Source organism: Mastigoproctus giganteus, chromosome 3 (genome assembly GCF_048544385.1).
Source record: "Mastigoproctus giganteus isolate SK-2022 chromosome 3, ASM4854438v1, whole genome shotgun sequence".
Taxonomy (NCBI): domain Eukaryota; kingdom Metazoa; phylum Arthropoda; class Arachnida; order Uropygi; family Thelyphonidae; genus Mastigoproctus; species Mastigoproctus giganteus.
In genome coordinates, this window is record NC_143577.1 from 10,595,314 (window position 1) to 10,610,721 (window position 15,408).

The window sequence follows — 15,408 nt, forward strand, 5'->3', positions numbered from 1 at the left end:
AGTGCTACACGGTGTTACACTCACATAAAATACATACATGTAAAAAAAAAATTACATGTATGTTTTAATTTGAGATGTGTCATTTATTACATACAAATATACATTATTGTATTTTATTCACATATTTATCTTACTACATCGTATATTTAAATTTGACATTCGAACCATGCATTGCCTATCTATATTCTACCAAAATCGCTATTAGTTCTGAAAGGGGGAATCAGTGAATAGACACTTTTATGCTTATGTTAAAAGTTCATCTATTGGCATTTGATTTGCATAGACATCTTCTGATTAGTGCTCCAGCTTCTGATCCGCATCAGTTAATGCTGATGTTGGAAGCGTATGGTGTCGCTGGGATTGAAACGTTTGTGAGGTAAGAAACAATGGCGGCAGTTCATCCCCAGCCAAGTCAAGAGCCGTTGCCACCAGGCTGGGAGTGCAGATATGATCCTCGCACTGGGAGATAGTAAGTATCTTAGTATTAATTAAAGAAAAATTTACGTGTATGTATTTATTTGAGATGTATCATTATGCCAATTGGATTTCTTTTTTTTCTTTTTTTTTTTTGTATATGGCGTCATGTTTGAATAGTGTTATTCGACTCCGTTGTCAATAATTAAAATCTAATATTTGACTGTTACATATTTGTGTATGATCATATTAATGAACTTTCGCTGTGGAAGTCGTTGAGTAAACTTTGATTTTGAACTGTATATATTCTGGGTTTACCATTTGGTGTACATATTGTGTGGTGACTATTAACATTGCTACTTTAGTATCTTGTCTTTAAATCAGAAGAAGCCTGCTATAATTTAAACTATATATTGTACACTTTTATGTTGTGTTTAATCCTCTGGCACTTGAACTAATTAAAATTTTAATTAGTGCTTCAAAATTTTTTAACACTGTTGTTTATACTGCTTGGATTGATTTTAGAAATTGAATGTTTCTGATTGTTAACTTAGTTAAATTTTGTATATAGATTTTGATACCACTGGTTTAGAAATTCATTCTTTTACACATTAGTGTTTAAGCTTTTGTTAATGATTTAAGTTTAAACTTAAATGTTTAGATTTTGCTAATGTTATGGTGTTGTCAAATGCAAGGTACTGCATATGGGTAGCAGTAACCCCACAGAAATGTACCAACTGGGTGGTGTTACACTCAGGATAGAGGAGAATGAAAGAGACCTGGGGATAATTGTCCAGTCAGATATGGTTTTCTGAGCAGTGCAGACAGGCTGCCAGAGAAGGTCATGGGGGTCTTGTCAATGTTATACAGGAATTTTGTGATCAGAGATAAGAGCCTCATTTTAGGAAGGATGTACAGTTGCTAGAACGAGTACAGAGAAGGACAAAAAGACTAGTGAAGTGAACAAAGGGGGTGCTGTTATGAAGAAAGGCTTAAGTTCTCTAAATTGCAACTTCTAGGCACCTGTGGGAGGCAATCTGATTCAGGTGTATAAGGCCTTGAATGGATTGAGCAGGCTCAATGCTGATGGGATTCTTCCTCTTGATGAGAATACAGACCTGAGAGGACATAGATTCAAACTGAAGAAAGACCGCTGTAGAATAGATGGCAGAAGTTTGCATTTGGTCAGCAGGTAGTTGATTGCTGGAACAAACTTTCATCTGTTGTTGCGGAAGTTGATAGCTTAAATAAATTCAAGGCAGAACTAGACAAACATTTGGAATGAATCGATCAGTAAAATGGGAAGGGATTTTTTTTTTTTTTTTTTTTGGCTGATGCTGAATAAGCTTTCTTTCTTGCATCATATGCCTCTGCTTATGCTAAAATACTGCCAGATACAACCCAACTCAGCATAAAGTAGTGACAACAGTAAAACTCTATAGGGTTTAGCCTGTATACAGATTAATGCCTTCTTTTCTCATCAAGCATTAGCATTAGTAGAGGCATATGATGCAAGAAAGCAAGCTTATGCAGCATCAGCCAAAAAAAAAAAAAAAAAACTTACTCATTTCACCCCTCCGTTCATTCCAAATACCTGTCCAGTTCAGCCTTAAATTTATTTAGGCTAACAACTTCCACATCAAAGGATGAACGTCTGTTCCACCAACCAACTACCTGCTGGCCAAAGGCAAACTTCCACACATCTATCCTACATCTGTTTTTCCTCAATATGAATTTATGTCCTCTCAGGTAATTATTCTGAGCAAGAGGAAGAATCCCATCAGCATTGAGCATGCTCAAACCATTCAAGGCTTTATACACCTCAATCAGATCACCTCGCAGGTGCCTAGTCTCCAGACACTGTCATTTGCAAAACTTAAGCCTTTCTGCTTAAGAGCAGCCCTTTGTTCCATTCACTAATCTTGTTGCGCTTCTCTGTACTCGTTCCAACAGATCTACATCCTTCTTAAAATGAGGCCTCCAGACAGGAGGCCTCATTGTTAACAGGAGAGACTGCTTCTACAGGGATGGGATACACTTAAATAGAAAGGGTGCAAGAATATTTGTTGATGCTATCGAGGCAGTGTTAGCTGGGTCGGAAAACTGCTAGCTTGAGGGGATTCACAGACTGAAAGGTTAAAGTAGCTGCAGGGAGAGGTGAAGGTGATTCTTGCACAACTTCTATTAGAATAAGTAGCGACCTGGAGCAAGGGGTGCTGGGGGTTTCAGGGACTGATGGCAGTCATCATGAAACAGGTGGGTATACGGGATGTGTTAGGGTAACTAATAATAAGGATAGGTACATGTATACTTGCATGTATACCAATGTTAGAAGTATAGTAAATAAATTTGATGAATTTGAAGTGTTGGTCAAGACATCAAAGGCGGATATTATTGGGATAGCAGAGACATGGTGTCACACAGATATAAGGAATGCAGAACTGGAATTTGGGGAGTACAATATGTACAGAAAGGACAGACAGGATAGGAAGGGAGGAGGTGTTATGCTGTTAATTAAGAAAAACATTAAATCAAAAGAAGTGCATCCAGTTGATATAGATAAACAGTGCACTGTTGAGTCAGTTTGGTGTGACATAAGCACTGCGAAAGCAAAAATAAGAGTAGGAGTGTGTTATAGGCCTAATGACTCGAATGAGTACAATGAACAATTGTACAGAGAAATAGTGGGCTAGTAAATCAGAATGTCTTATAATGGGGTATTTTAGCTTCCCAGATATTGGCTGGAACTTGTGGATCGGTCACTCACACACTAGTAAGACTTTTGTGGATTTATTGGATGAGTGTTTTCTGCAGCAGCATATTCGAGAGGCGACCAGAGAGGGTAATACTCTTGATCTGGTTATCAGCAGTGATCATTCGTGTATTATGAATTTGCAGATAAAGGAACCACTAGGTGGCAGTGATCACAGTGTACTGATGTGGAATTTTCTTAAAGATATAATTACCATCAGGGTTAAAAGAAAGGGTTTTTTCTTCCGTAAAGGTTAGTACAGTGGTCTCAGAAAGTTTTTAAATTCTGTACAGTGGGATCAACTGACGATGTTACCAACAGTAAATTCTAAGTGGGAAGCAATCAAGGAATTAATCGTGGATGCTACTAAAAGTTTCATGCCTATTAAGAAATATTGTTCAAGGTTTAGGCCTAAATGGTTATCAAATGAACTAATGAGACTCGTGACAGAGAAGAAAAATGCATGGGATTCATATAAATTATCAAGCGACTCAGAAGCCTATGGCAGATATAAGCTAGTCTGTAATCAGGTCACAAAGGAGGTTAGGCAGGCAAAGGCAGATTACAAGAAATCTTTGGCAAAAGATGCTAAGAAAAACAGCAAGGATTTCTTTACTTATATAACCTCCAAAAAGAAGAAAAAGGGATGAATCTGATTGGTTCACTTGATATTGATGGTTCAACTGTTGATGATCCTGCCCAGATAGCAAACAAAACTGAAGGAGTATTTTGCATCTACATTCACACATGAGGAGTTATTAAGGTTTGAAAATGGCAGAAGGTTATCAAATTGTAGCAGGGTGCTTAATGATTTTGTAATAACTGAGAGCAAAGTGGAGGAGAAATTGTTGAAGTTAAACATAAGAAAGGCACCTGGGGTGGATGGGATCTATCAGGTTATATTAGAGGAGGCAGCAAAGCAACTAAGCAAACCCTTAGCCTTAATTATGAGAGCATCCTTGGACACAGGGGAGGACACGAGTAATTACAGACCAGTTAGTTTAACTTCTGTTCCGGTTAAAATAATGGAGTCGCTGGTTAAAGATGCATTGCAGGATCATCTAGACAAGACCGCAGCAATAATTCAGACACAGCATGGGTTTTTAAGGGAAAAGTCTTGTCTGACAAATTTGATAGGATATTATGATGTGATTACAAAGGAACTGGATGCAAAAAATAATTTTGATATCATATATTTGGATTTCAGGAAAGCTTTTGACACTGTTGCGCATGGAAGACTCTTGTACAAATTGGAGCAGAATGGTATTAAGGGTAAGTTGCTATAATGGATAAAAGGATGGTTGAGTGGGAGAAGACAGAGGGTGGTAATTAATGGGTGCTGCTCTTCGTAGACTAATGTTATTAGTGGAGTCCCACAGGGTTCGGTGTTGGTCCTCTGTTGTTTTGTATATTTATCAATGATATTGATGAAGGTATATCAGGATAAGTGTCGAAGTTTGCAGATGATACAAAGGTTGACAGAATTGTTAATGACAGTAATGGCAGTGTGCTACTGCAACAGGATCTGAAGTTTAACCTTGACAAATGCAAAGTACTGCATATGGGTAGAAGTAACCCCAGAGGAACGTACCAACTGTCTGGTACTACACTTAAGGTGGTAGAAAATGAAAGAGACCTGGGAGTAATTGTGCAGTCAGATATGAAGTTTTCCAAGCAATGCAGACAGGCTGCCAGGTCAGGTTATGAGGGTTTTGTCAATGATATATAGGAATTTTGCTAGCAGGGAAAAGGAGGTGATTGAGTACTGCCTCATTTTAGGAAAGATGTAGATTTGCTTGAGTGTGTACAGAGAAGGGCAACAAGATTGGTGAGGAGAATGAAGGGGATCCTCTTACCAAGAGAGGCTTAAGTTCTGCAAATTGCAGTGGCTGGAGACTAGGCACCTGCGTAGTGATCTGATTGAGGTGTATAAGGCCTTGAATGGGTTGAGCACGCTGAATTCTGATGGGATCCTTCCACTTGTTCATATTATGAACCTAAGGGGGCATAAATTGAAATTAAGAAAAGACAGATATAAAATAGATGTGCAGAAATTTGCCTTTAGCCAGCGGGTGGTTAATTGCTGGAACAAACTTCCATCTGTCGTTGTGAGGATTGATAGGTTAAATAAATTTCTGGAGGAACTGGACAGGCATTTCAAGGTAATGGTGCAATTTTTTTTTTTTTTTTGGCTGATGCTGCATAAGCTCGTACACTTGCTTTCTTGCATCACATGCCACTACTACTACTGCTACTACTACTATCTGAACACCGGGTGTAAAAGATCCTCGTTCGTATCGGGTCAATGACAAGAGGAACTTTTATGTAGCTCTATCGGTGTCAGAAGAGTGTTAATTTATATGTATCCCATGCATTTTTCTTCTCTGCCATATGTCTTATTAGTTCATCTGACATCCATTTAGGCCTAAACCTTGAACAATATTTCATAGTTGGTATGTAAAGCCTACTAGCTTCCAAGGTAAATTCTTGGAATGCCTCCCATTTTGAATTCTGTTGGTAACATCATCAGTTGGTCCCACCTTATAGAATTTAAATACTGTCTCAGACCACCATAGTTGCCCTTACTAAAGCAAAAACCCTTCCCTTTACCCCTGATGGTATTACCTCTTTGAGTAAATCCCACTTCAGCACACTGTGATCACTGCCACCTAGTGGTTCCTTTATCTGCAGATTCTTAATGCATGAAGAATCACTACTGATAATCAGATAAAGAGTATTACTCCCTTTAGTTGCCTCCCGATCATGCTGATGTAGAAAACAATCATACAATAAATCCACAAAAGCCTTTCTAGTGTGTGAGTGACCAACCCACAAATTCCAGTCAGTATCTGCGAAATTAAAATCCCCTATTATTAGACTCTCTGATTTACTGGCCCACTTTATTTCCCTGTACAGTTTCTTATTATACTCATCAGAGTCATTTGGCCTATAACACACTCCTACTCTCAATTTTGATCTCCCAGTGCTTATGTCACACCAAACTGATTCGACACTGCACTGTCCAGCAATGTCGACTGGCTTCACTTCCTTGGATTTTATGTGTTTTTTAACTAATAGCATAACCCTTATGCTATTAGGTTATGCTTCCTATCCTGTCTATCCTTTCTGTACACATTGTACTCCCCAAATTCCAGTTCTGCATTCCTTATATCGGTGTGACACCATGTCACTGATATCCCAGCAATATCTGCCTTTGATGTTTTGAGCAATACCCCAAATTTATCAAATTTATTTACCCAACTCCTAGCATTGGTGTATAAATAAGTATACATGTATGTACCTGTTCCTATTCTTAGTACCCTAAGAAAACCCATGTGTTTACTTGTACCGCAATGTAAACACATGGGTTGTTTACAACCCATGTGTTTACATTGCAATGTAAGCGATGTAAAACACGCAATGTAAGCAATGACTCCCAGCAGTCTCTGAAATACCCTGGATCTTGTTTTCCAGGGTAAATAGAATCAGTGCAAGAATCACTTTCACCTCTGCCTGTGGCTCCTGTTAATCTATTAGTCCTTGTGTACCCACCAAGCTGGCTGTTTTTCCAGTCCACCTAACACTGCCTCGATAGCATAAGCAAATATTCTTCACCCTTTCTATTTAAGTGTATTCCATTCCTGTCTGAAAAAAATTCTACCCCTTTTAGCCTTGCACAATCTTTCCAGGGCCGAATTGATCGACAAGGCTCTCATCATGTACTCCCTCCTATCGTGTCTGGGCAGAATTGCAGACACTTTCAAATTCAACCCTAATTCACGGCTTTTTTTCAACTGTGACCTGTACTTGTTAAGTAATTCCACCAGTCTCCTTCTCTTAATATCATTAGTGCCAACGTGTACAACGATATCACTTTTTGTGCCCTTAAAAGATGATATCCGCTCTGCAATGTCATCAACCTTTTCCCTTGGCAGACATACCCTGGTTCTGTTCCACCTATCCTTTTTACATACCATGTTCCCTGTTTCCCTGACAATAGAGTCACCAACAACTGCTAGTTCCTATGGGACCAGCGTATTCTGCCTTGGGGGTTGTCGCTGTGTTGCATGATGATCAAGTGCAACCTCTGGTGTTGATGTGGACAGCTGAGAGCTGGATGGCCCCCTCAATTTAGATCCTTCGAGGGCACTCTGTCCTTCAAGCTCTGATATAGGCCCATAACAACACAGAGTTTTTGCCTGATTTCCTCACAATCCTTACATTGCGCACACACAAAGACATCCTCCTTGGCAATATCATGTCCCGTACCTGATTGTTCCACAAACATCAAGCAAGCAGTGCATTTTAAAAGGCTGTGATTCAGAGGGCAGCTGCCCCCCCTCAGTTTTCCCCTGAGCCACAGCACTCCATTTAGCTTGAGCCTTTTGCTTTGCCGCTCTCGTCTGAGTCATGATTTCAATTCAATTTCAATTTCAGTACAAAATTATAACCCTAAACTTGTATCCCAACGCTGTTATAACACTATATATCTATATATATTTTTTCAGTATCGAGTATTATCTTCGAATTCCATTATATAACTTCCGTATCAAGTTATGTATTAATTGATTATGTTACATTTGTAAAATCTGAGTTGTTATATGTGTTTAGTTAAAAAGTACAATTTAATTGACAATGAAGTTTAACAAGATTAATAAATTTTACTGATTAATTGATAATATTATATACTATACTACCTGTTGGGCTTAGGATAGATCATTATTCTATCTTCTTGACTTTTCTCTGTTTTTTTTTTTTGGCAGTAGGCTTCCAGTTCTTTAATATTTTTGTCAACTTGCCATTATCCATCCTATTTATTTGTTTTTCCCATACTTTTTTCTGTTATATATATGTACTCATTAATAGGTTGCACTTTAGAGTAGCGTGTATGCAGTGTATCTCTGTAAGCATGTAGGTTGGATTTAAAGCTACTATTACACCAATACTGAATCAAGAGCTCCCCCCCCCTTCCCACATGTATTAATTTTTGACCTAAACCAACCAAGGAACTGGCAGGTTATAATACCTGTAAATATTATATAGGTGGCATTAGTTTAAAAAGATGTTTGAAATATTTTAATTTATTTTACATCATTTAAAAGTAAATTTAATTAAATTGCCACTTCAGTAATATGTGCTTTTATTATTTTTAAGACCAGTGATGTACTAATTTTTGAAAACTGTACTTTAGGTCACATTCTGCTATGTGTTGTTATACTGTAATTTATTTATGGCATGGGAAGTTTTTATTGATGTTAAGATTTAACATGAAATTTTGCTCTCTGTATGGAGAGCAAATTGTGTAGGGAGAATAAATTGTATGCAATCCCTGTAGGGATTATATGCAATTTATTATTTAAATAAGAATAGATATATTATATGCTTTTGTTTGCTTCCTTTAAATCTTAAAAAATGTATTAAAGTGTGATATATGAAGAGTAGCACAGAATGATGATGAATACACTCCTTGCTGCATAAGTCAAGATGTACATTTAATAAGATGAGGACTATGTACAAAACATCTCAAATATCGATTCCAAACTGTAACTCTTCTTCAGGGGAATAAACTAAAATGTAGATCATATTATACTGTAATTTATTTAATGCTTGGGAAGTTTCTATTGATGTTGAGATTTCTTTTTGCATGAAATATATGAAATTTTCCTCTTGAGAAACTTGGCTTAAAATTCATTATTTAAATAAGGGTAGTTGTTAGTATTAGTAGTGGCAAATGAAGCAAGCTTATACAGTATTATCAAAAAAAAAACCTACCCACCTCATCTTTGCATTTCATCTAATAATTTATGTAATCCTTCATTAAATTGATTCAGACTACCCACTTTCACAACAGTAATTTGTCCCAGCCATCATTTGACGATGGTTGGAACAAACTCTCTTGCTGAAAACAAATTTTTGCACATATATCCTACAGCCATCATTGGTATTCTTTAATTAAAATTCACCAGATAGCTTTTGTTATGCATGCTCTAATTACACAAATCTCCCTGTCTGTAATGACCCTATTAAATAAATCATGTGAACCTCATTACTGCCAGGGGCAAAGATTGATGACGTTGTAGAGCGGATATCATCTTTTAAGGGCACAAAAGGTGATATAGTTGTACATGTTATTAGTACTAATAAACTAAGTTATTAGGACTAATGTTATTAGTGGAGTCCCTCAGGGCTCAGTGTTGGGTCCATTATTGTTTTCTGTATTTATAAATGATATTGATGATGGTATATCAAACTTAATGTCCAAGTTTGCAGACGATACAAAGGTTGGCAGGGTTGTCAAGGACACTACTGACACTATGCTGCTGCAACAGGATCTGGAAAGGTTGAGCAGATGGGATGAGAGGTGGTAAATGAAGTTTAACATTGACAAATGTAAAGTACTACACATGGGAAACAGCAACCCCAGAGCAACGTATCAACTCTGTGGTACTACACTGACAGTGGTAGAGAATGAAAGGGACTTGGGGGTGGTTGTGCAGGCAGATATGAAGTTCTCTGAGCAGTGCAGACGGGCTGCAAGAGTAGCTCATGAAGTATTGTCAATGATATACAGGAATTTTTCCAGCAGGGATAAGGAGGTGATTATTCCCTTGTATAAGGCAATGGTCAGGCCACACCTAGAGTACTGTATACAGGTCTGGAGGCCTCATTTCAAGAAGGATGTAGAGCTGCTGGAACGAGTACAGAGAAGGGCAACAAGATTAGTGAATGGAACAAAGGGGTGCTCTTACGAAGAAAGGCTTAAGTTTTGCAAATTACAGTGTCTGGAGACTAGGCACCAGCGAGGTGATCTGATAGAGGTGTATAAAGCCTTGAATGGTTTGAGCATGCTCAACGCTGATGGGATTCTTCCTCTAGTTCAGAATAATTACCTGAGAGGGCATAAATTCAAATTGAGGAAAGACAGGTATAGGAGAGACGTGCGGAAATTTGCCTTTAGCCAGTGGGTGGTTGGTTGGTGGAACAGACTTCCATCCCTTGTAGTGGAGGTTGATAGCCTAAATAAGTTTAAGGCTCAGCTGGACAGGTATTTTGAACGAACAGAGGGGTGAAGTGTGTTTTTTTTTTTTTTTGTCTGATACTGCATAAGCTTGCTTTCTTGCATCAAATGCCTCTACTAATGCTAATGTTGGCACTAATGATATTAAGAATAGGAGACCGGCAGAATTACTTAACAAGTACTGGTCACTGTTGAAAAAAAGCCGTGAATTAGGGTTGAATTTGAAAGTGTCTGCAATTCTGCCCAGACACGATAGGAGGGAGTATATGATGAGAGCCTTGTTGATCAATTCGGCACTGGAAAGATTGTGCAAGGCTCAAGGGGTAAAATTTTTTTCAGCCTGGTCTATACTTGTTAACAGAAGGGACTGCTTCTACAGGGATGGGATACCCTTAAATAGAAAGGGTACAAGAATATTTGCTGATGCTATCGAGGCAGTGTTAGGTGGGTCGGAAAACTGCTAGCTCGGGGATATACAAGGACTAATAGATTAACAGTAGCCACTGGCAGAGGTGAAAGTGATTCTTGCACTGCTTTTATTGGAATGAGCAGAAGCCTGAAAAACAAGATGCAGGATATTTCAGAGACTGATGGGAGTCATTGCAGTACAAGTGAACTCATGGGTTGTGTTAGCGTAGCTAAGAAAAAGAACAGGTGCATGTATACTTGCGTGCACACCAATGCTAGGAGTTTGGTAAATAAATTTGATGAATTTGAGGTATTGCTCAAAGCATCAAAGGCAGATATTGTTGGGATATCAGAGATGTGGTGTCACACAGATATAAGGAATGCAGAACTGGAATTTGGGGAGTACAATGTGTACAGAAAGGATAGACAGGATAGGAAGGGAGGAGGTTATGCTATTAGTTAAGAAACACATAAAATCCAAGGAAGTTAAGCCAGTCGACATCACTGGACAGTGCAGTGTCGAGTCAGTTTGATGTGACATAAGCATTGGGAGATCAAAATTGAGAGTAGGAGTGTGCTATAGGCCTAATGACTCTGATGATTATAATAAGAAACTGTACAGGGAAATAGTGGGCTAGTAAATCAAAGAGTCGTATAATGGGGGATTTTATTTTCCCAGATATTGACTGGAATTTGTGGGTTGGTCACTCACACGATAGCAAGGCTTTTGTGGATTTATTGGATGATTATTTTCTACATTAGCATTTTCAGGAAGCAACTAGAGGGAGTAATACTCCTGATTTGATTATCAATAGTGATTCTTCATGCATTAAGAATCTGCAGATAGAGGAACCACTAGGTGGCAGTGATCACAGTGTGCTGAAGTGGGATTTACTCAAAGAGGTAACTATCATCAGGGGTAAAGGGAAAGGTTATTGCTTTCGTAAAGGCGACTATGATGGTCTGAGACAGTATTTAAATTCTATACAGTGGGATCAACTGATGATGTTACCAACAGCAAATTCAAAATGGGAAGCATTCAGAGAACTTATCTTGGAAGCTACTAGGCTTTACATACCAACTAAGAAATATTGTTCAAGGTTTATGTCTAAATGGATGTCAGATGAACTAATGAGGCATATGGCAGAGAAGAAAAATGCTTGGGATACATATAAATTAACACGTGACACAGAAGCCTATGATAGATACAAGTTGATCTGTAACCAAGTTACAAAGGAGGTTAGGCAGGCGAAAGCAGATTACGAGAAATCTTTGGCAAGGGATGCAAAGAAAAACAGCAAAGAGTTCTTTACTTATGTAAACTCTAGAAGGAAGGGGATGAATCAGATTGGTCCACTTGATATCGATGGTTCAACTATTGATGATCCTGCTCAGGTAGCAAACAAACTGAATATTTTGCATCGACATTCACACATGAGGAGTTATTCAGCGAAGGGAATGCCAGAGGTGTATTCAACTCTGACATTAAGCTAGATAATCTTGTAATAACTGAGAGTAAAGTGGAGGAGAAATTGTTGAAGATAAACACAAGAAAGGCACCTGGGGTAGTAGTAGTAGTAGTAGTGGCATGTGATGCAATAAAGCAAGTGTATGAGCTTATGCAGCATCAGCCAAAAAAAAAAAAAAAGAAAAATCGCACCATTCCCTCCAAATGCCTGTCCAGTTCCTCCTTAAATTTATTCAACCTATCAACTTCCACAACGACAGATGGAAGTTTGTTCCAGCAATTAACCACCCGCTGGCTAAAGGCAAATTTCCGCACATCTATTCTACATCTGTCCTTTCCTAATTTGAATTTATGCCCACTTAGGTTCGTAATCTGAACAAGTGGAAGGATCCCATCAGAATTCAGCGTGCTGAACCCATTCAAGCCCTTATACACCTCAATCAGATCACCGCGCAGGTGCCTAGTCTCCAGCCACTGCAATTTGCAGAACTTAAGCCTCTCTTGATAAGAGGATCTCTTCATTCCCCTCACCAATCTTGTTGCCCTTCTCTGTACACGCCCAAGTAAATCTACATTCTTCCTAAAATGAGGCCTCCAGACCTGTACGCAGTACTCAAAGCGTGGCCTGACCATTGCCTTATACAGAGGGATAACCACCTCCTTTTCCCTGCTAGCAAAATTCCTATATATCATTGACAAAACCCCATGACCTGCCCTGGCAGCCTGTCTGCATTGCTCAGAAAACAAATGGATGGGATCTATCCAGTTATATTAAAGGAGGCAGCAAAGGAAGTAAGCAAACCCTTAGCCATAATTTTGAGAGCTTCCTTGGACTCAGGGGAGGTACCCATAGACTGTAGTTGTGCAAATGTGACCCCAATTCACAAAGGAGGATCAAAGGCTGACACAAGTAATTATAGACCTGTGAGTTTAACTACTTTTCTAGGAAAATTAATGGAGGCACTGGTTAAAGAAGCACTGCAGGATCATCTAGACAAGACTTCAGTTATAGCTCGGACACAGCATGGTTTTGTTAAGGGGAAGTCTTGCCTGACCAATTTGATTGGATACTATGATGCAGTCACAAAAGAACTGGATGCAGGGAATAACTTTGATATTATATACTTGGATCTTAGAAAGGCTTTTGATACTGTTGCACATGGGAGACTGCTGCACAAATTGGAGCAGTGTGGCATTGGAGGCAAATTGCTGCTATGGATAAAGGGGTGGTTGAGGGGGAGAAGATAGAGAGTGGTAATCAATGGATACTGCTCATCGTGGACTAATGTTATCAGTGGAGTCCCTCAGGGTTCAGTGTTGTGTCCATTATTGTTTTCTGTATTTATAAATAATATTGATGATGGTATATCAAGCTTAATGGTCCAAGTTTGCAGACGATACAAAAGTTGGCAGGGTTGTTAAGGACACTACTGACGCTATGCTGCTGCAACAGGACATGGAAAGGTTGAGCAGATGGGTTGAGAGGTGGAAAATGAAGTTTAACATTGACAAATGTAAAGTACTACATATGGGAAACAGCAACCCCAGAGCAACGTATCAATTCTGTGGTACTACACTGACAGTGGTAGAGAATGAAAAAGACCTGTGGTAATTGTGCAGGCAGATATGAAGTTCTCTGACAGTGCAGACGGGCTGCAAGAGTAGCTCATGGTGTCTTATCAGTGATATACAGGAATTTTTCTAGCAGGGATAAGGAGGTGATTATTCCCTTGTATAAGGCAATGGTCAGGCCACACCTTGAGTACCGTATACAGGTCTGGAGGCCTCATTTCAAGAAGGATGTAGAGCTGCTGGAACGAGTACAGAGAAGTGCAACAAGATTAGTGACTGGAACAAAGGGTTGCTCTTACGAAGAAAGGCTTAAGTTTTGCAAATTACAGTGTCTGGAGACTAGGCACTGGCAAGGTGATCTGATAGAGGTGTATAAAGCCTTGAATGGTTTGAGCATGCTCAATGCTGATGGGATTCTGCCTCTTGCTCAGAATAATCACCTGAGAGGGTGATCATCACCTGATCATTGCTCAGAATAATCACCTGATGCTGCATAAGCTAGCTTTCTTGCATCATATGCCTATGCTAATGTCTGCAAATTAGGTGATCAAGACAAGAGCAATACTACTCATATATGTTGCACTAATTTTGCCATTCATATCAACAGCTGCTATTTTTGCTTAACTCAAATTGAGGGATGGAAAGGGAAAGACAGAAAAAACATTTAATATAAAATATTCCATCCGCCATTAAACCCAAGTCACAGTGATGAATTACCTGTTCTGCCAGATTGTCATTAAAAGATTGTGTTTGGATAGCAGTAACTTCAGAATAACATATGAAATTCAAGGTTGTAGCAAATGAAAAATGCCTTTGGGTATATAAATTTCTCTGTATAGTACAGACAAACTGTTAGAATAGCCCAAATACAGAGGATGCGGAAAGGTCAGGGAATGACCACCGCATATCCCCGGAGCAATATGGCCTTAGTTGCTAATGCTCCTAAAAAAACCAAATAACCAAATATCTAACAAGTTAGAATAGCTCATTGGATGTTGTTGATTATATACAAGAACGTGTTCAGCAGGGTAAGGAAGCAATTTTCTCGCTTCTTGAGTACAGCATATAGGTGTGGAAGCCTCATTTTAGGAAGGATGTGGATCTGTTTGAATAGGTACAGTGAAGAGCAATAAAAGAAATCAGTTAGGTACAAATGGGTACTCAGTAAATCTGAAATCTATTATTTACAGCATCTGAAAATTATGCTGTGAGGAGATCTGATTGAAGTTTTTACAGATTTAAATAGATTGGATGAGCTAAATGCTGATGGCATCTTTACTCTTTTTCAGATGATGTGCAAATGGGAATTGAATTTAAATTGGAAAAGGATGTTTGCAGGATGGATGTGCTAAAATTTGCTTTCAGCCAGAGTAATTGCTTGTTGAACACACTTCCGTGTGGTGCTGTGGTAGTAGGTAGTTAGAAAAATTTAAGGAAGGATTAGACATATTTTTAGATGGGAAAATGATGTAGATTTTTTTCCCATATTCTTCTTCTTCTTCTTTTTTTCTTTTTTTTTTTTTTTTTGTACTACTGCTATATATGCCTTCTTCCATCATATGCCATTACTAATACTAAAGCACAGATGTTCTAATGGAAACAAGTCATACAAGCTTTGAATCAGATGACAAATGCCAGACCAAAACAAGCTTCATCTTATAACTCCAAGTGAATTAAATGATTCTGTGATTTTGAATCTATCTAAGGTACAGGCAGAGCTTTTGAGATCTAGGCCAAAGGAATAGGAATTACTTTAGAAAGGTATAACTGTATCTG

At 38.6% G+C, this 15,408-nt stretch overlaps 1 protein-coding gene across 1 annotated transcript in view; it reads left to right on the forward strand.

Annotated features, from left to right (window-relative positions):
* Positions 1 to 359: 359 nt before the first annotated feature.
* Positions 360 to 15,408, forward strand: part of LOC150087705 (uncharacterized) — a 198,929-nt gene continuing 183,880 nt past the window's right edge. The window contains exon 1 of the mRNA XM_090369854.1: positions 360 to 469. Coding sequence (XP_090225980.1) covers positions 387 to 469 — 83 coding nt within the window. The 5' untranslated portion in view covers positions 360 to 386. The remainder of the gene's footprint in view (positions 470 to 15,408) is intronic.